Source organism: Canis aureus, chromosome 16 (genome assembly GCF_053574225.1).
Source record: "Canis aureus isolate CA01 chromosome 16, VMU_Caureus_v.1.0, whole genome shotgun sequence".
Lineage (NCBI taxonomy): Eukaryota > Metazoa > Chordata > Mammalia > Carnivora > Canidae > Canis > Canis aureus.
The window spans coordinates 3117267-3139705 of record NC_135626.1 but is presented as its reverse complement, the minus strand read 5'-3'; the positions used below and the strand labels follow the sequence as shown (position 1 = coordinate 3139705).

The following is a 22439-nucleotide window of genomic DNA, read 5'->3' as shown; positions in this document are numbered from 1 at the left end:
AAGCCATCTGGCCCTGGACTTTGTGTCTTGGGAGGTTTTTGATGACTGCTTCAATTTCCTCCCTGGTTATTGCCCTGTTTGGGTTTTCTATTTCTTCCTGTTCCAGTTTTGGTAGTTTGTGGTTTTCTAGAAATGCGTCCATTTCTTCCAGATTGCCTAATTCATTGGCGTATAGCTGCTCATGATATGTTTTTAAAATTGTTTGTATTACCTTGTGATCTCTCCTTTTTACTTTGTGATTTTATTAATTAGAGTCTTTTCTCTTTTGTTTTTAATAAAGCTGGCTAATGGTTTATCTATCTTATTAATTCTTTCAAAGAACCAACTCCTGGTTTTGTTGATCTGTTCTACAGTTCTTCTGGTCTTACTTCATTGAGTTCTGCTCGGATCTTTATTAACTCTCTTCTTCTGCTGGGTATAGATTTATTTTCTGTTCTTTCTCCAGTTCCTTTAGGTGCAGGGTTAACTTGTGTATTTGAGTTTTTTCCAACTTTTTGAGGGATGCTTGTATTGCAATGTATTTCCTTCTCAGGACTGCTTTTGCTGTATCCCAAAGATTTTGAATGGTTGTATCTTCATTCTCATTAGTTTCCATGAATCTTTTTAATTCTTCTCTAATTTCCTGGTTGACCCTTTCATCTTTTAGCAGGATGGTCTTTAACCTCCACGAAAACATTTTTTTTAAGTGGTTGAAACCAAGTGAAATTGAAGAAATCTCCCAGAAACTAAAAGAAGAACACAATGATAGAAAGTAAGAGAAAAAGGTACTCTTTGAGGAAGACACAGTTGCAGCTATAGTAGAGCTTCATTGGCCTGCTTCTGCTTCCAACTCACTGCTATTCACTTTCCTCAAGGAACAAGTTGGTCAGGAAGCCATGCTGTGGCCATGGATTTTATTTAATTAATTAATTTATTTTAAAAAGATTTATTTATTTATTTATTTATTTATTTATTTATTTATTTATTTATTTATTATTTTTAAAATTTATTTATTTATTCATGAGAGACACACAGAGAGAGAGAGAGAGAGAGGCAGAGACACAGGCAGAGGGAGAAGCAGGCCCCATGCAGGGAGCCCAACGTGGGACTCGATCCCGGGTCTCCAGGATCATGCCCTGGGGTAAAGGCGGCGTTAAACCGCTGAGCCACCCAGGCTGCCCCTATTTATTTATTTTAGAGAGAAAGTGTGTGAACAGGAGGAGGGGCAGAGGGAGAGGGAGAGAGAATCCCAAGTAGACTCCCTGCTGAGCATGGAACCTGACATGGGGCTCAACCCCACAACCTCAAGATCATGACCCCAGCCAAAATTGAGAGTTGGACACCCAACTGACTGAGCCACCCAGGTGCTCCATGGCCATGGCTTTTAAAAGCACCTGAAAGACCCCTGTGGAACCACAGGTGGTAATTAACTGAATTAGAATGACTAACCAGCCACAGTGTAAAACCTCTGAGGAAGGTATAGGCTGACTTGATCGGCGGTGCAAAAGAAAATAATCTTAAATTGAAAGGACCAGTTCAGATGCCTACCATGACTCTGAAAATCACTACAAGAAAAACTCTTTATGGTGAATATTCTAAGACTTGGGATTGTTTTCAGTTGAGGATCCAGAAGCAAGACACTGATTGGCTCCATCCTTCTGAAATTGTTAAACAGATTACTTCCATCAGTATTGAGCCAGGAGTTGAAGTTGAAGTCACCATTGCACATGCTTAAATCAACCTTTTTAGTAAATTGATTATCAATTGTTAAGAAAAAAAAAAGAGAGCAAAGATGAGAGGCTTACAAAATTAATTGAGGAGGTTCAAGGACAGACTAATAGAAGCTGCATAAGGAAAGAAGAGAGAAAAATAATACAAAACAAAAAGAAAATAAGATAATTGTCCAGAACTGATGTTTCAGAGTGAAAAGCCTCTGATTGGGTAACACAGTGAATGAAAAAAGAACCATAGTAAGGCCCAGCATGTTGAAATTGCAGAAAATCCTTTACAAAAGATAAAATAAAGGTCTTGAAAGCTTGCAGATGGACAGACAGGCACACACACACACCCTTTACATCACTTTTATGGAATAGAGAATAAGAATAAGTCAGACTTCACAATTGCAACTCTAAGAGGCTAAAAGACAATGGAGTAGTGCTTGAAAAATTCTGATAAAAAATTACTTTCAACCTGAATTTGATACCTGGCCATATTACCAATTGTTAGTGGCATAATACAATACCGTGTTTTGATCAACAGAGATTTGGAAATTTTATCTTTCATGTGCCCTTTCTTAAGACTACTTGAAGGTGGACCACCTGGATGGCTCTGTCAGTTAAGCATCTGACTATAGCTCAGGTCCTGATCTCAGGGACTTGGGATAGAGACCCACACTCAGCAAAGAGTTTGCTTGTCCCTCTCCCTCTGCCCCTACCCCTGCTCATGCTCTCTCTGTCTCCCTCCCAGATAAATAAATAAAAATCTTAAAAAAAAAAAACAAAAAAACATGACTACATGAGGGGTGCTCTTTGGCAAAGTAAGGAATTATTCCATGAAAGATGATGATAACAGACTTCAAGAAGTGGTAACTCCAACCACTTTTATTGTAGGAGAACAATAAAAGTGAAGTTTCAAGATGACAGTATATAACAGATCTGAGAACAATAAGTCCACTGTCTCGAGAAATGGAGTGCTATAGCAAAGAAGTGCCCAGGGGAAAATAACAGACTTTACTTGGGGACAAATAGTAGATTATTTTATATGATAGAACATTAAGAATAATATTGATACACCTATGATGGAATATTTTGGAAAACTTAAAGTTAGATATAAGAATCTGAGGCATGTGTAAATACCAGGAGGAGAAGGGCTCTAGGTTTTTGACCAGTTGACTGGAGTATGAAGTTTTAGAATGACAATCCTTTATTTTTAAAGATTTTATTTATTTATTTATTGAGAGAGGGAGAAAGAACATGAGTTGGGGGCAGGCAGAGGGAGAGGAAGAGGGAGAGAATCTCAAACAGACTCCCCTCTGAGCACAGGGCTCTCTGTCTTATCACCCTGAGATCATGACCTGAGCCAAAATCAAGAGTTGGATGCTTAACCAAGAGAGCCACCCTAGTGCCCCTGGAATGATAATCTTTTAAATGATGGAGTCTTCCTGTAATTGGAGTTTCTAAATCTAAAAATATTCTTGACTTACTCTTTAAAAATCTAAATGTTCATGTCTTATTACAAAGCTACAGTAATTGAGGCAGTGTGGTCCTGACATAATGATAGACCTTTAGATCAATGGAATTGAATTGAAAGTCCAGAAATAAAATCCATACATCGTGGTAATTAATTTTCAATAGGGGTACTGAGAGAATCAGTGGTGAAATGATAGTCTTTTCTATAAATGGTGCTGGGATAATAGGATATCCACATGCGAAAGAATGAAGTTGGACCCCTAGCCTCACGTTATATATGAAAATTAACTAAAGTGGGTCACAGACCTAAATGTAAGAGCTAAAACTAAAACTCCTAGAAGAAAACAGAAGTAAATCTTTGTGACCTTGGATTAGACAATGATTTCTTAGATATGACACCGAAAATAAGTGACAAAAGAAAAAATAGATAAATTGGATTATATCAAAAATGAAAAACTTTTTGTTTCAAACACCTTCAAGAAACTGAAAAGACAACCCACAGAATGGGAAAATTGATTTGCAAATCATATATCTCATAAGGGACTTCAACTCAGAATGTAAAAAAAAAAAAAAAAAAGCTCTTTCAAGTATAAAAAAGCAAAATATATATGTCCAGAGGATTTGGAAAAGCAATATATAACCAGAGGCTTTGAATAGACATTTGTCTAAGGAAGATACATAAACAGCCAATAAGCTTATGAAAAGATGCTCAACATCATTAGTTACTAAGGAAATGCGGATCAAAACAATGAGATACTGAATCATACTCACTAGCATGGCTATAATAAAAGAGAAAGACAGAAGTGTTGATGAGGATGTGAAGAAATTGGAACCCTCATTACATTGCAGGTGGGAATGTAAAATGATGCAGTCTCTTTGGCAAACAGTTTGGCGATTCTGTAAAAAGTTAAGAGCAAGGAGTTACCACATGGCCCAGTAATTCCACGTCTAGATATACACTCAAAAAAGTGAAAACATATATTCATGCAAAAACTTGTACACAGATTTTCAACGCAGTATTATTCATAATAGCCCAAAAATGGAAACAACTCAATTGTTTATCCACTGATGCTTGGGCAAATATGATGTGGTATATCCATAAAATGAACTATTAAGTAGTCATAAAAAAAATTTGAAGTACATCATTGGTGAATCTTTAAAACATGATGTTAAGTGAAGGAAGCCAGTCACAAAAGTCCACATATTGTCTGATCCCATTTATATGAAATACCCTGTAGGCAAATTCATGGAGACAAAACAGATTAATGGTTGCCAGAGTAGGGGAAAATGGGGAGTGACTACTGATGGATATTAGATTTCTTTTAGGGTGATGAAAATGTTCTGGATAGTGGTGATTGATGTAGAATTTTGTGAATATGCTAAAAATCCCTGAGTTACACAATTTTTTAAAAAGATTTCATTTATTTCAGACAGAGAGAAAGAGCATGTGTACACACAAGTGGGTGGGGGGCAGAGGTAGAAGCAGAATTCCTGCTGAACAGGGATCCCAATGTGAGGCTGGATCCCAGGATCTCAGGATGACTTGAGCTGAATGCAGATGGTTAACCCAGGTGCCCCACGCTTTTTTTTTTCTTTTAAAGATTTTTAAATTTATTTACTGGAGAGAGAGCAAGTAAGAGACAGAACATGAGCTGGTAGGGGGAGTGGCCTGAGGGTGAAGGAGAAGCAGGCTACCCACTGAGCAGGGAGCCCAGTGCAGGGCTCAATCCCAATCCCGGGACTCCGGGATCATGACCTGAGCTGAAGGCAGACCCTTAACTGACTGAGCCACCCAGACGCCTCTGAGTTTACACACTTTAAAGAGATTGTAGGGCAGCCCCCGTGGCTTAGCAATTTGGTGCCGCCTTCAGCCCAGGGCGAGATCCTGGAGACCCGGGATCGAGTCCACGTCGGGCTCCCCGCACGAAGCCTCCTTCTCCCTCTGCCTGTGTCTCTGGCGCCCCCCCTCCCCCCGCCGTGTGTCTCAAATAAATAAATAAATAAATAAATAAATAAATAAATAAAGTCTTTAAAAATAAAGAGATTGTACACCTTAAGGCATGTATCTCAATTAAGCTGTTATTAAAAAAACAATGTGTTATGAATGGTTTACTCTAATGACTAATAAGAGATTGTTTTGTGATAAAATATTAATTGGAATCATAAAGCAATTAACCACCTCCAGATTGAGTGATGACTGAGAAGCGGTTAGAAAAAATTGCATGAGGGATCCCTGGGTGGCGCAGCGGTTTGGCGCCTGCCTTTGGCCCAGGGCGCGATCCTGGAGACCTGGGATCGAATCCCACGTCAGGCTCCCGGTGCATGGAGCCTGCTTCTCCCTCTGCCTATGTCTCTGCCTCTCTCTCTCTCTCTCTGTGACTATCATAAATAAATAAAAATTAAAAAAAAATTAAAAAAAAAGAAAAAATTGCATGAGCCTGCCGCAGACAACAAATAAAACTTGGCATTTCTACAGTAGCTGCTGTATAGCCAAACATAAGGTAACATTTTTGTTGTTTAGGCTAGATTTGGGAAGATAAGACATTTTGATATAAATTTGAAGTTGATTCTTAGCTTGAAATGTGTTCTTGTAACAGGTTTATACTTAGGTGGGATAAAACCATGATTGTAAAACTAGAATGTGACAAAATAAAAATTGTGCCTTTAATTCCAGTTCATTGTCAAATCATTCACCAAACAGATAGAAGAAAGAACTATTTTGGCCATAAATATCTTCCATCATTGCTTAGATAGAAGTGAATGCTCTCTTTTGAAAAACAACCTGAATTACTTTCAAAAAGGTATTTTTTGGTAGTTTTGCCTGATTGGTTTAGGTCAGTATTTTCATCTTATACTTATTACTTGCCATTTTTGATGAATATTTGTTTTAAAAAATAATTGAATCATGACCTGGGTTTTTGGAAGTGTACCAACACTACTATGGTAATTTTATACGAAAATTTTCCCTAGCTTTATCAAACTTTCATTTATTGCTAGTCTGTTCTGGATTTTAATGTGATATTAGAGGTCACAAGTTATACTCATATGATTATCCACTCTGCAATTTCCTTTAATCATCATAAAAAAGATGTAATTTTTACAGCATGATTTGACCCAGGAGGTTATATTATTTAAAGTAATGCTAAAGAACTTTGTGAAGATGCATGCTCCACTGGTTCATTTGGGAAAGTATTTGACTGAGGGCCAATTAAACATTTGTGTCAGCTCTAGTCGGTAGCTTCTTCGAGATAATTATCTTAAAGCAATTTTAGCTTTGTGTTGTAGCAAATAGTGTAAAGAATTTCTGTAAAATATACTGCTAGAAACTTCATTTTGCAGCATTTGTGATTTTTTTGTTTGTTTTTCGTTTAATGTGTTGAGAGCTGGCAAAAATGATCTGACAGGCGGAATTAAACAGAAATCTTTTGGGGATGGTAGTGACTGATGTGTTTGGATTCTAAAGCCTAGAGCCTAAAGGAAGTGATGGCAAGAGTAGAACTGTAAACCTCAAAATGCCAGCAACTTCGGATGCATTCAAGACTTTTTTCCATTAAGATTTGGAGTTAATTTTTTGAAAGTAGTTACAGCCGTGTGATATATGTACCTCATACTAGAAACTCCTTTATCTTTTTTCCAGTTACTTCTGCCAGGTGGATTTTAATATGCTAGGAAGAAGATGATGTCAGCTCTTTTGTACTTTAGACTAGAATGAAGATCCTCTTGTCTACTTGAAGAGTCTATTTGAATCCCTCTTGAGTGACTGGCTTTATTTTTTTATTGTATTTTCTAACTGTCCATTTCTACTTGCGGTAATAATCCTGGTAGGATGCATATTACCAGTTGTATGTGAAGGTGTAGCTATATGGAGCATAAAATTAGATACGCTTCCTGCCTTTGGCTCAGAATCTAAATTTAGTAGACGAGAATCTCCTTTCCTAGATGTCATTAAAAATAGAAGATACCCATCTGTCTAGAATGGTTTAGATACAATTCTGCCTACAGGCTTGGAGGTGAACTATATAATGTTGACTCTCTTTTAGCTCTAGAATTCTTGGGAAAATATCTTCTTTAATTTAGAGGCCAAGACTGTTGATAGCTTACAGTGTTGACCTTAAATGATCCTCTAAGTTTGTGAAAATCAGGAAGATCTAAGAGAACTGAATTTTGAGGAGAAATGTAAAAGGTAATATTACTTGGTTAAGAAAATTGACTTTGAAATAAAAGCACTAGTGTTCCAATCTAATACTTAAAATTTACTAGGTATATAAGAGAATTACTGAACTCCATAGAGATTGTAACCTCATTTATAATGTTGGAATAGTAAGTCCTACTTCATAGAGTTGTTGAGGAGTAAGTTAAATTAACTAATGTTTGTAATGTGCTTTCTTCAGTGCCTAGCATGTAGAAGGCATTTATTGGTGGTAGTTATTATTGTTTCTTGTAATAAACAGAAATTCTGGTTCTGTTTTTTTTTTCCCCTTCAGATTCTGCCATCTTACTATTAACAGATCTGACTTGAGAGACCAGGATAGAATGGGGTCAGAGATAAACAGAATTCCTAGAGGTATTTGGAGTGATGGAAATCATTTAGAAGAGTACTGAAAGTGACCCCCAAAGGACTGCCTACATTTTGGGGTGACAGAAGACACAGGGAAATACAGAACACTATCAATGAGATGAGAAGACAGCTAGGAGAGTGATGTCACGGAATTCAAGACTTAGGCTGTTCCTCAGGTCACATATTTTCTTCAGAAGTTTATTTAAAAAAAGTTTATTCAAGATATTTTCACCACGAGGTGATGTTAGGTAATGGCAAGACCCTGAGGAAACCATTGAACTGGGCAATTAGGAGGTCTTGATCTTTGAGAGAATAGAGAAATGACTGTAGACCCAGATTTTATTGGGCAGAGAAGTAAAAGTGAGGTGAGGAGAAGTGGAGGTCATAATTAAGAAAATTTAGTTGTATGGGGGAGAGAGAAAAACTTAAGGGGGTGGAGAAGGGGTTTGTTTGGGTTTGTTTGTTTTGTTTAGGAAAGAAAAAACATGAGCATGTTTGGAGCCTGAGGGAGAAATTAAATGTGCTAAGCAGCAGATAATTGATGGACAGGTTATGGTATGGGGTGAATGGGAATGGAATCCAGTGTGCAGGAAGAGGCTGAGAGGAGCAGCTATTGTTATGTAGAAGAGGAGGAGGAAAGGAGGAAGACAAGTTTGAGGTGGGGGTGGGGAACAACAAGGAAATCTATTTAATGGCTCCTATTTAAGTGGGGAAGTGGATAGTGAGCTTAGTGAGATAGTAACAGACCAGTAGTCCTCAGCTGAGGATGATTTTTGCCTCCCAGGATACCTTTGGCAATTTCTGGGGACATTTTTGATTGTCATTAAGTGCTACCAGCATCTAGTGTGTAGAGGATACTACTGAGATGCTGCTGAGCGAGCGATCTATGATACACTGAGCAGCTTCCCCACTACTGGTCCCAGATGCCAGTAGTGCTGCAGTTGAGAACCCTGTCCTAGATCAGAACATTCCTGCAACATGGTCTTCAACAAAAGCCAAGCAATTTGAATAATGGGTTCATATATCCCCTCTTAGAAAGTCACAGTGCATATTTTTGAAGTCTGAAAAAATCCTCACGAGAAAATCTAAATTGTTTAACCAACTGATTTGTTTCTCTCTCTTTCATAACAACTGTTAACACTCAAAAATACATGTAGGGAAATATTGTATTTCTGATTTCTTGGCTGGCTGGTATTGTATTTTCATCTTTATATGTAAAACTTAGCTCAAAATCTGGCATTTAGTAAACCACCAATAAATGATAGCTGCTATTAATAAAGTTTTCTCCCAGCTGTGAAATCCTGGGACACTTCTGACATGTGTTACAAGTTGCAATTTTAAGATTCATGTAATCAGTGTGCACCATCAATATAAGAGATAAGAGATCCCTCTCATAGATCTGTAGAATACCACTTATCTTTGTGCTTTAAAATCTTACATTAGAGTATGGTGAGTTTCCAAAGACTTAAAAATGACTGTGTAATCCAACAGACAATTCTACTGCTGGGTATATACCCAAAGGCATTGAGAGCAGAGACTTGAGCACATATGCATAGGTACACTAGTGTTCAGAGCAGCATTACTTACAGTAGCCAAAAGATGGAAACAATCCAAATGTCCATCCATGGATGAATGGATAAACTATATATATATTACATAATATTATTCAGTCATAAAAGAAATGAAATTCTGGTGCATGCTACAGGATGAACTTTGAAGACATTATGCTAAGTGAAATAAGCCAGACGTAAAAGGACACATATGTATGCTTCCACTTATATGAGGTACCTAAAGTAGCCAAATTCACAGAGACAGCAAGTAGAATTTCCAGGGTCTCAAGGAGGGGGAATAGAGAGTTGTTCAATTCCCCCTCTCAAGGAGGGGGAATAGAGGGTACAGAGAGTTACAGTTTGGAAAGATGAAAAATCCTGGACAACGGGTGGTGGTGATGATTGTACAACAGTGTGAATGTACTTAATGCCACTGAACTGTATACTTAAAAATGGTTAGGTTACGAATATTTTAACCCTCCTCCCCCAACATATCTCACATTAGAATACTTAGCAATCAGGACAAAGCAGTCAGGATGCCCCCTGGTGATCTAGTGGTTAGGATTTAGCCTTTCACAAAGCAGTCAAGAGCTTTACTGATGGTTTTAATAGAGCTTCACAACGGTTAGCAGAGACCAGTTTTAAATCATCGATACTGTTCTTTTCTTTTCTTTCTTTCTTTCTTTTTTTTTTTTTTTTTTTGAGATTTTATTCATGAGAAACACGGCGGGGGGGCGGGGGGGGGGGTAGACCTGGGCAGAGAGAAGGGAAAAAGCAGGCTCTCTGGGAGGAGCCAGATGTGGGATTTGATCCCTGGACACCAAGATCACACCTTGAGCCAAAGGCAGACACTCAACTGCTGAGCCACCCAGGCGTCTCCATTGATACTGTTCCATGAGACAGAACAGACATAAACAGGAAATACATTCATTATATAAGATATTAATACAAATATATAAATATAAAGTTAACAACCCTACTGACATGCATAATTTTCTTATGTGCATTACTACTCCAAAACTTTTGAATGTTCAGGTCCAGGTAACAGTGATAATTCTTACGTTTTATTCAAATAAAAGATGTGTATTTGTTCAGAGAAAAAAAGTGGTTCTTTTTATAATGCGGTGGGAATTACATCATGGTTAGCTTAATTTGGGGAGTATCTACATATATATTTTTCCCACATTTATATATATATCTGTATATTCTTAAAGGATGTTAAAAATGTAGCTAGCAGTATCAGAAAGAACCTTTATGGAACTGCAGTCACTTCTCTACATCTCAAGAAAATCCCCTACAAGTAAATCTGTTTCCAAAAATTGTCTAAAAATGATTGTATCAAAGGTAACATGGGGCACACTTTCCTACAGTGATTTTTTTTTTTTAATCTGTGATTTTGCCAGTCGAGTAGAAATGAAAAAAGGAGTGAGAGTTTTGATACTGTGGATGTACTTGCTGATTAAGGGATAAGAGCACATACACACAAACCCAGGAATTATCTTACTTCTCCTAAAACAACAACAAAACACTCAGATCTCCAGTGCTAGCCTGTGTAATTGCTTTCGGCATAATAGCTATTACCTCTGACAGACTGAAAGTTTAATAACTAGATTGGAGATTTCCCTTTGCAGTGCACAAATAGGAAAAACACCACCATGGAAGTTCTCTCTCACATCTGACCCTCCTCTGTTTCTTAATTTATCAGCAGTGCTACTGCTTCTCTCTGCCATGCCTCATTTTAACATCCTTAAATTACAGTGTTACAGATTATTGGCCCAACAAAGTTTTGGTATGTTAACACTGAACAGTTGCAAATGAGTAAAAAACAAATCGTGTCATTCATAAGAGTTGTCTTTTAAAGGCTTATGTTTGATTTTATGCACCAGTATAGTCATTTTGTGGAAAATAAATGTTACAATGCTTTATTAAATCCCTTTTATACTTGTAATCCAGATTCAGTATCCAATAGGATCATTTTTACTGTTATATTTTCTTTTTTTAAAGATTTATTTATTTATTTTAGAGACAGTACATGCATGTAAGGGAAGGCAGAGGGAGAGGATCTCAAGCAGAATGTGTGCTGAGTTCAGAACCCCATGCAGGCTTGGTCCCACACCCTGAGATCATGATCTGAGCTGAAACTAAGAGTCAGAGGCTTAACTGACTGAGCTACCCAGACACCCCTGTTATATTTTCAGTTATGTTCTATTTTTTTTTAAGATTTATTCATTTATTTATTCATGATAGACATAGAGAGAAAGGCAGAGACACGGGCAGAGGGAGAAGCAGGCTCCATGCCGGGAGCCCAACATGGGACTCGATTCCGGGACCCCAGGATCGCGCCCCGGGCCAAAGGCAGGCGCCAAACCGCTGAGCCACCCCAGGAATCCCGTCAGTTATGTTCTAAATATGTTATAATCTTAAATAATGTTGGGGGATCCTGGGGTGGCTCAGCGGTTTGGCACCTGCCTTTGGCCCAGGGCGTAATCCTGGGGACCCAAGATCGAGTCCCATGTCAGGCTCCTAACATGGAACCTGCTTCTCCCTCTGCCTGTCCCTCTACCTGCCTCTCTCTCTCTCTTTCTCTCTCTGTGTCTTTCATGAATGAATAAATAAATAAAATTTTAAAAAATCTTAATGTTGTTATTGAAATTTTCTGTTGTTGACTGTTATTTTAATTCTTGGAGGTTCATGAAACATCTGTAAACTCTTCTTCCTTAAAATGTAGGTGTAATTTAGGCAACATATGCCTTTGAAATAGCCAGAATATATTTTGCCAATAACAAAAGAATATTCCTTGGAAACACCAAACTTCAAATAGTGTTAGACTAACAGTACACCAAATGCATCATATGATTCTTTATCCTCTGCCTGCTTCCTTAAATGACCAGATTCTAAAGAACATCATCCCGACTTTTTTTAAAGAGTTTATTTATTTATTCATGATAGACAGAGAGAGAGAGAGAGAGAGAGAGAGGCAGAGACACAGAGGGAGAAGCAGGCTCCATGCTGGGAGCCCAATGTGGGACTCGATCCTGGGACTCCAGGATTACACCCTGGGTCAAAGGCAAGCGCCAAACCGCTGAGCCACCCAGGGTCCCCTCATCCTGATTTTTTACATGAATTTTATGTATATCTTAAAATATATTTATAGTTTTATGTTTTAGAGTTAATGTATTGATGGTTATATGTACATATAAAATATATTAATCTTTTTCAGTCCTTTAGACTCTTTCAGGAATTTCAGGATATAAGATATAGAAGATAAAATTTATCCATTTTTTTAAGCCTTTTTTTTTTTTAAAGATTTTATTTACTTATTCATGAGCGACACACAGAGAGAGGCAGAGATAGGCAGAGGGAGAAGTAGGCTCCCCGCAAGGAGCCTGATGTGGTACTCCATCCTGGATCCTGGGTCACGTCCTAAGCCGAAGGCAGACACTCAATCACTGAGCCACGCCAGCATCCCAAAATTTGTCCATTTAAAAAAAGTGTTTATTTATTTGAGAGAGAGAATGAGCATGAGTAGGAGGAGGCTGCAGAGGGAGAGGGAAAGAAACCCCAAGCAGACTCCACTGAGCACAGAGTCTGACTGAGGGCTCAATCTCACAACCCAAGCCAAAACCAAGAGTCAGATGCTCAACTAACTGAGCCACCCAGGCACCCCTAATTTATCTCTTTTTAGTAAATTCTACCTTGCTTCTTTTTGGTGTTCCTAGAAGTCAGTGTATATGTAATCTTTTTTTTCTCATTAATGAGCAGAACTACAGGTATGAACCAAAGAAGTTTCTCCTCTTTCTAAATTCCTTCTCCACTTCCTTCCTCCAAAAAAAATTTTTTAGGTTTATTTTTCTATGTATTTATTTAATCTCTACACCCGAAATGGGGCTCAAACTCAGTGACCCCAAGATCAAGAGTCATATGCTCCTCTAACTGAGCCAGCCAAGTACACCAAAACATTTTTGATTTTTATTTAGACTTTAAATTATAGGCAGCTATATATCCTGAAAAATAATGAAGTGTATATTCTACAGTCATGGAATATGGTCCATGAATCATTTTATTATTTATTTTTATTTAAAATCAATTAACACACAGTGTATTATTAATTTCAGAGGTAGAATTCAGTGATTCACCAGTGCTCATTACCTCACATGCCCTCCTTAATGCCCATCATCCAGTTACCCCATCTCCACCCCCCCCGCAACCCGTTTGTTTCTTTTCATTTTTTAAAAAAAGATTTTATTTATTCATGAGAGAGAGAGAGAGACAGACACAGGCAGAGGGAGAAGCAGGCTCCACGCAGGGAGCCTGACGTGGGACTTGATCTCGGGTCTCCAGGACCAGGCCCTGGGTTGAAGGTGGCATTAAACCGCTGAGCCACCCGGGCTGCCCTCAGTTTGTTTCCCATAGGTAAGAGTCTCTTATGGTTTGTCTCCCTCTTTGATTTCATCTTATTTTCTTTTTCTTGCCCTTCTGCTATGTTCATCTTCCTTAAATTCCACAGGTCCTTGCACCATTTTAAGTGAAAAAGGTGAGGTGCATGGTTTAAATTATAATTCCATTTTTATTTAAAAGAGTCACCATATATTTGATTTTGCAGGGGAAAAGGTTTGTCAAGGTGTGCAAGTATTAACTGTGATGAACTCTGGAGAATAGGATGATATTCAAATGAATACTGTCTCAGGTTTGGATCCCCGGAAACAGAACGTGGGATGAGATTTCATGGGAAAGTGACTTACTAGGAAGAGTTTCAGGGAGACTTGGTAGGGAGTGAGGAAGGGAGACTGCAAAGAGAGAAGGGGACTAGAGGCCAAGCGAGGATGGAGCAAGGATCAAGCAAAGCCTCAGGGAGGACACCTGTGCCTCAGTCCTGAAGCGTTCTGGAGCTTATTCCTAACAGGTGTCCTAATCAAGAACAAAATACAAAGGTAGAGCCTTTCTATCCCATTCCCATCAGTCATTGCTTAAGGACTGCCCCTCATGAGGAGGGGTGCATAAATGACCAGAAATGCTGGCAGCCAGGGGGTAGCCTTCCTACAAAGATCTGTGGGTGCTGACCATGGCAAGTGAGAACATGGGGCTGGGGAAAGCTGCAGACATAGCACAGACAACAATGGTAGCTGTCACCCAGGTTAGAGAGGTTTAACAAGATATAGCTTTCTTTCTCATGTAATAATATAGTTTGAGCGGCCCAGGCTGCTATGGTGGCTCCACAGGGTTCCAGGCTCCTTTTATGTGGTTGCTCTGTCATTACTAGGTTATTGTCCACATCTGCATGATATGAGATACCCAATATTATGACCATATTCCCTTTCAAAGAAAGGGGAAAGGGTCAGAGGGGAAGAGGGTACCTCAGTTCCTCTAAGGACAAGTTCTGGAAGTTATACACATCATCTCTTCAGCTTGTAACTTAGCTACATGGCCACACCTGGATGCACCAAAGAATAGTTTTTCCTGGTTAGCCTTATGCCTAGATAAAATAGGGGACTCTTTTATTATGTGACCATTTCTGTAGAAGGAGAGAATGCATATTATAGGACTATTATAGGGATGTTAGTATTCTACTTTATAGGGATGAAGTTTGTTGGTTTGTTTGGTTTTTAGTTTTTTAAAAGATTTTATTTATTTATTTATTTATTTATTTATTTATTTATTTATTTGAAAGAAAGAGAGCACAAGCTCTCTTGTGGAGGGGGAGAGGGAGTGGGAGAAGCAGACTCCCCACAGAGCAGAGAGCCCGAATCAGGGCTTGATCCCAGGACCCTGAGATCATCACCTGGGCTGAAGGCAGCCGCTTAACCAACTAAGCCACCCAGGTGCCCCTGTTTTTTAGTTTTAACAACAAGCATGCCACAGGTTGGGGTCTTCTAGAAGCAGAATTTGAGATAGAGTTTAATGTACAAGATGTTAAAGAAGTGCCCTTATGTTCAATACCTGTGGGAGGGATGGGAAAGAGGCAGGATTTGGCAGGAGGAGAAGCTGAGCTATGATGCTGTCCTAAACAATGGTCTTAACCTAAATCTATAGAAATCCTAGAGCTAAAGTGTTGTTTTAGAATTGTCCTGCCCTGGACTGAAATGGCTGCACATTTATACCTTTCTCTCCATCAGTCACTGGATATGGGCTGCCTTGGGAGGAACATGACCTTGGACAAGGCAGCCCTTCAGAGATGATCCCTGAAGGAGTGACAGCACTCCTAGCAAATGGGACAAGTCCTTCCTTGCAGGGAGATCTAGGAGGCACATATCTATATCTATCACAACTTGTGTGTTTGAAAATAATTAATACATGTTAATATATCCATTTATTTTTTAAAGATTTTATTTATATTTTGAGAGAGAGAGAGTGTGCATGCTCAGGTGGGGAGAGGGGCAGAGGGAGAGAGAGAGAGAAACTTAAGCAGACTCCATGCTGAGTACTGAGCATTGAGCCCACCTTGGAACTTGATCTCACAACCCATGGATCATGACCTCTGACAAAACCTAGAGTTGGACACTTAACTGAGCTATTCAGGCATCCTAATAACTATCTATTTTTTATTTTTTAAGTTTTTGTCATTGAAGTATAGTTGACATGCAATGTTTTCTTCGTTTCAAGTGTACAACATGGTGATTAGACAGTTCTGTACATTGCTTGGTGCTTACCACAAAAAGTGTAGTTTTGAAAATAAATTTTTATAATGAAAAAAGCTAGGGTTGCCTGGATGTCACAATTGGCTAAGTGTATGACTCTTGGTTTCAGCTCAGTTTGTAATCTCAGAGTTGCGAGATGGAACTTCACATCTGGCTCTGTGTTCAGTATAGAATCGGCTTGAGATTGTCTCTCCCTCTCCCTCTGCCCCTTCCGCTCATGTTCTCTCTCTCTCTCTTTCTCTAAAATATATGAGTAAGTCTTAAAAAAAAAAAAACATCTAAAATGTACTTAATAATTTCTTTCACAAAAGTTTGCCTGAGCAGCTACTATGTGCTAGGCTCTGTCGCAAGCACCAGAGATAGGGAAATGATAAAACAGAGTCCCTCCCCTTGTGGAGTTTATATTGTATCTGAAGATAGACAATAAATAAATAAATAAGTAAATTTATGATATATCAGATGGTGATAATTTTGAAGAAAAATTATGTAACATAAGGAAGGGTCTTTCTGTTTTATACAGAGTGGTCTGGGAAGGTTTCTCTGATAAGGTGATTTGACCAGAGACAAGGATATGGTGGTAGAACTAGCTATCCCAGTATTTTGGGGATGAGCATTACAAGCTGAGATGATAGCACATGCCAAGACAACCCTGTGCAGGAGTGTGTAGTGTGTTAGCATGTTTGGAAATGTAAATGGTATTTAGAATTTTTGCTTTTTAATATCCATTTTTGGAAGGCAAACCTCAGTGAGTGACAGATCATTAAAAGAGGATGGGGCGGGGTGGCACAGCATTGTTCCAGGGAAGGTTCTTGGTTGAGAATTACAGGCCCTAATTCCAGCCAAGTTAAGCAGAAAAGGAATTTATTGGAAGGTTTTCAAGTACCTCACAGCACTGATGGAAAGTCTGGTTTAATGGTTTAGAAAGCAGGCAGGGACCAAGGGAATCAAAAGATCTAGATTTTTTAAAGATTTTATTTGACACAGAGACCACAAGCAGGGAGAGGGGCAGAGGGAGAGGAAAGTACGCTCCCTGATGAGCAGGAAGCCCTGCTGTGGGGCTCTATCCCAGGATCTTGGGATCATGACCTGAGCCAAAGGAAGACACAAATGACTGAGCCACCCCCTCCACGCCCTGCCCTGCCAGCGTCCCTCAAGAGATCTAGGATTACTGCTAAAGTCATACTACTGGAAGACCTTGGTTAAGGATGTCTGGTTAAGGTTGCTGCTGTAGTCTGAATGTTTGTATTTCCCCCAAATTCATATGTTGAAACCCTAACTTCCAAAGGTCTTAGTAGATGGGGCCTTTGATGTGTGTTTAAGTCATGAGGGTGGAACCTATTGGGATTAATGTCTTATAAAAGAAGCTCCAGACAGACCCTTTAAACCTTGTCCACTGTGTGAGGATACAAATGTGTGACCCAGAAGAGAGTACTTGCCTGAACATGCTGACACTCTGATCTCAGACTTCCAGCCCCCAGAATGGTGAGAAATAAATGTCTGTTTATAAGCCAGCCAGTCTGTGGCATTTTGTTAAAGCAACCCAAACAGACTAAGATGCTGTTGCTTCTGTTTTGGAATCCTGGTGTTGCATCTAATGGAGGACTCACTTCTGAACTTATCATTTCTTATTTGAGTCACTGACTGTATCTCAAAAATTACTCTGGCTGCTATGTTAAGACTGAAGTGAGGGGTTCAGGAGTAGAAGTAGGGAGAACCAGTCATGAGGCTCCAATGTAAATGTTGTTGACTTAGGGAGATGATATTAACAGGGAGACAAAAAGAATGGATGGATTCATGAAATAGCCTATTAGGTTGCTATTAAAATTCTTAGAAAAATTCTTCCTTTTCTTCTTCCTCCTCCTCTTCTTTCTCTTCCTCTCCCTCCTCTTCTCCCATTTCTTTCCTCATTTTTTAATCTTTCTCGAAATCCAAACCTTTCTAGAGGCCTTGATGCAGTCCTGTCTTGCACAGGGCAGTGTAACTTATCTGGCTTATATTTCATAAAATCTTGCAGTGTTCATCATTTGTCCAATGAAAAAATATTTCTAAACTCCTACTGTTTACACTATGGTGCTGAAGGAGGCCACAAGTTGTGGTCATTGTAAATTGAATTCAAGTTTAGGGGATGCCTGGGTGGCTCAGTGGTTGTGCGTCTGCTTTTGGCTCAAGTAGTGATCCTGGGGTCCTGGGATTGAGTCCCACATCAGGCTCCCCACCAGGAGCCTGCTTCTCCCTTTGCCTGTGTCTCTGCCTCTCTCTCTCTCTGTCTCTCATGAATAAATAAATAAATTCTTTAAAAAAAAAAAAGAATTCAGGTTTAGACTCTGAGAAATGGTTCCTTTCTTCAGGGCACTTTGTGATTGCTGACTAGGACCACCCTTTTATAGGTGTGGATAACTTGAAACCATGTGATGTCCCTTTACCTAAAGTTATTTCCCCACGACTGATTAGTCTATTATTTTAGTCTTTTACATATCAGTTATTTGAAATAATCCAAACGCATGTCCATTAGTTTAAAAAGTAATGAGAAAGAAAATGGCATCTTTTACGACATTTTCAAATAGAACCAATCATCAGAAATGGCTAAAATAGTTTTAATAAAAGAGAATAATCCCAGCCCTCTTGAATCATATCTAGATGTAGATCTCAGAAATCTTTATTTTAAAAATGAACATTGCAGGATAATCAACCAGGCTTGGGAACTATAGCTTTATGCTCTTGAGACTAGCTTTGCTCTTTACCAGGAGAATTTATTAGATTCTTTTTACTTAATGGGAGGATCCATTATAAATAACTGTTTGGTTTTCTCAGCTTGATTTTAAAATAATTCATTTTGTCTCATCTTTGAGATTGGTTTCCTAAGATTATAGATTGTTTTCTTGGGCAGTGGTAGAGGTGGATTCCATTAATATTTTTTTACCCTTTGGCTGTTTTGTAACTGTGCATTATTTATTTCATCTTCAAATATATAAGAAACTTTGTCTCTCTATTACAAGAATATAGCCCACTAAACTTCAGCTTCAAACCAGTTGTATAAAAAACACTAGATCACTGCTTCTTAAGCTTATTGTACATACAAATCACCTGGAGAGCTTGTTAAAATGCAGATTCTGATTTAGTAGGTCTGGGCTGGTGCCTCAGATTCTGCATTTCTAATAAACTGGGGTAATGCTCATCCTGCAGATATCATTTTGAGTAGTAAGAGGCTGGATGACAATTGTATTATCCTTTGAGCTTTCATTTTTGTATGGGTTACTCTGCTTTGGGGCATGCTTTGGGACTGTTCAGTTTGACCAAAGGTTGAGTAGTATATTTTAAGAAGATTGGATTATATAACCTTTATTGCTTTTTCCCATAATCTTGAAGGTTATAGCACTATATATAGCCTAAGATTTCAGTTTCAGGCTTTGGAACTGAATAAAGGAAGTGTCAGAAGCAGTATAGCAGTATATTTTTTATTGAATGATTAAATCTGTAGCAGCAAAATTGGTTTATATACCTGAGATAGTCTGAACTACAAGTTGAGTATTATTAACTGAATTAGGAATAAGAAAGGAAATGATAAAATGTTGAAAGTCGGGGCACTTGGCTGGCTTAGTTAAGTGCCTTCAGCTTAGGTCATGATCCCAGAGTCCTGGATTCGAGTTTGACTCCCTGCTCGGCAGGGAGTCTGATTCTCCGTCTTCCTCTGCTCCTTTCCCCTGCTCATGCATTCTCTCTCAAATAAATAAATAAAATCTTTTTTTAAAAGTTGAAAATAATTAGTAGATATGAAGAATATACCTAAGGACTTGGGAATTTGTGTTTTGCAGAATTGGGACTTCTTTGGATAAGATCTTTGTTAGGGCACTGGGTTCGTAGCTGGCGGGGAGGGGTGAATTTTTACCTCCCTGGGACACATTTGATAATATCTGGAGACATTTTTAGTTGTCATGATAGTAGGATGGTGGTATTCCTATTGGTATCAGTAGGTAGAGGCCAGGGATGCTTGCTAAATACTCAGTAGTACACAGGACAGCCACCTCACAGGAAATTACTTGGCCTAAAATGTCAATAGTTCCAAGCTTGAGAAACCTTATGTTAGAAAATTTTCACAAGTACTTTATTAATTTTTTAATTAAAAATTATACAGAAAAGAATCATTTGTATTCCCACCAAATTCAACTGTTGCTAACATTTTGTCATATTTGATTTGAGCCTTTTTGTTTAAGAACTATCACTCTAGGGACGCCTAGGTGGCTCAGCGGTTTGGCACCTGCCTTCGGCCCAGGGCGTGATCCTGGAGACCGTGGATCGAGTCCCAGGTCGGGCTCTCTGCATGGAGCCTGCTTCTCTCTCTCTGCCTGTGTCTCTGCCTCTCTCTGTGTGTCTCTCATGAATAAATAAATAAAATCTTAAAAAAAAAAAAGAAATATCACTCTAGGAGCGCCTAAGTGGCACATTCGTTAAGCGTCTGGCTCTTGGTTTCAGCTCAGGTCATGATATTGAGCCCCATGTCAGGCTCTGTACTCAGTGCAGAATCTACTTAAGATTCTCTCTCCCTCTGCCCCTCCCGCTTGTGCTCTCTCTCTCTCTTTCTCTAAAATAAATAAATAAATCTTTAAAAAAATATACCACTTCACTATGTTTTTGGAAAATAACATGATTATTATTTTGAATTCAAGTAATGTAGGGATCCCTGGGTGGCGCAGCGGTTTAGCGCCTGCCTTTGGCCCAGGGCGCGATCCTGGAGACCTGGGATCGAATCCCACGTCGGGCTCCCGGTGCATGGAGCCTGCTTCTCTCTCTGCCTGTGTCTCTGCCTCTCTCTCTCTCTCTCTGTGACTATCATAAATAAATAAAAATTTTAAAAAAATCTATTCAAGTAATGTAGAAAGTTCAAAGATGAAAGTAATGAAGCTGGGGTGCCTGGGTGGCTCAGTTGGTTAAGCATCTGCCTTTGGCTCAGGTCATGATCCCAGAGTCCTGGCATTGAGCCTTGCATCAGGCTTCCTGCTCAGCAGGCAGTCTACTTCTCCCTCTGCTCCTCACCTTGCTTGTGCTCTTACTCATTCTCTCTTCAGTAAATAAATAAAATCTTAAAAAGGAAAAAAAAGAAGTAATGAAGCTATCCCAAATCTCACCACCCAGATGTAAGCATCATAAACAATTAGCTGAACATTATCTCAGATATCTTTCCATGCATTTGTATAGATAGAAGAGTAGAGAGAAGTGCTTTCATAAAATTGGGACCATACTGTAGATGAACCAAAAATAACCTTTTTCTTATGAAAAGTTTCAAACCCAAAGAAAATTAATTTTTAACTCCTATCTACTCATCACTGAAGTTCAGCAATCATGAATACAGAGCCAGTCTAATTTCATCTATATCCATACCTACTCTCCTGACACTGAGTATTTTGAAGCAAATCTCAGACATCACATCACTTCATCTGTAAGCATTTCAGTGCCTATCTGTAAAGCTTGAGTTTCTTTCTTTGCGCTATCAATCACATGTACAATTAACAGTTTCTCTGATTGATTCATTCTCTCCCTCCTTCTCCTCTCTTTTTCGCCCTTAATTTTTTTTCCAAATGGAGGTTTTTTTCTCTACTGAGATTATATAAAATGCAAAGGCAAGAGCAGTAATTGCACAAAGCAAGGGAAATGGGTACTGCAGAGCAAACAAAAGCTGTCTGCCACAAATACTTCCTGCAAATTTCATGTTTTCTTTTAAAAATGTCTTAATCTATTTAGCAGTGCCATGTAAAATAGTGTATTTCTCTTCTTTATTATGTTCATTTTTCAAGCTGCCCATCTTATCTTTTCCATATTTCTTTGAGATATCTTCCTGCTTTGGTGTTTTGCTTATAGACGTGGCCTCTGGCAATATTAACAGAAAAGTACTTGCAGGAATCATTTAACTGGTGGTTAGTTTCTTGAGGGTAGGGAGCGAGTCTTACCATCTTTCTACCTGATATGATAGCATTACTATGTCCTCAGTATTTATTGAATGGTTGTTTTTAATCTTGAGAGAATTGTGCCAATATTGACTGGTATATTAATTAAAACTATTTATTTACAACAATAACATAGTCTAATATAGGCGCATGCAGGAGAATATAATTCAGATGCTAATATTTGGTACCTGTATCTATAGGTAATCTCCCTGTAAAGAGATGAAGCAGGGAATTCTGCTCTCTGATCACATCCTCTTGTTTCTTCTGACACTTATAGGGTGACCATATATCTGGTTTGCCTGATATAGTCTTAGTTTCTGTATGGTCTTAATATAATTATTAATAGTATCCCTTTTCAGAATTGTCCCAGTTTAAATGGTAAATTAATGGTAATCCTACTTATATGATACTTAATGTGTGCTAGGCTTTTTCCCCAAACCCCTTACATACATTCTCATTTAATCTTCATGACAGTCCTACCTAAGAAGAGGGTCCTATTATTATCCCCATTTACAAATGGGTAAATTGGGGCACAAAGAAGTCAAATAGTTTGGCTAAGATACAAGGCCATGTTTGAATAGTAAGTGGCA

At 38.7% G+C, this 22439-nt stretch overlaps 1 protein-coding gene and 1 pseudogene across 7 annotated transcripts in view; both read left to right on the top strand.

Annotated features, from left to right (window-relative positions):
• SCAI (suppressor of cancer cell invasion) overlaps positions 1 to 22439 on the top strand; it is a 164629-nt gene that overhangs the window by 39556 nt on the left and 102634 nt on the right. For 2 of the 7 annotated variants that reach the window (XM_077850649.1, XM_077850648.1), the window contains exon 3: positions 7652 to 7901. The exons of the other annotated variants lie outside the window; for them this stretch is intronic. In XM_077850649.1, coding sequence (XP_077706775.1) covers positions 7867 to 7901 — 35 coding nt within the window. In that variant the 5' untranslated portion in view covers positions 7652 to 7866. The remainder of the gene's footprint in view (positions 1 to 7651; positions 7902 to 22439) is intronic. 7 annotated transcript variants of the gene reach the window in all.
• Positions 1357 to 2413, top strand: LOC144285225 (small ribosomal subunit protein uS10 pseudogene; annotated as a pseudogene).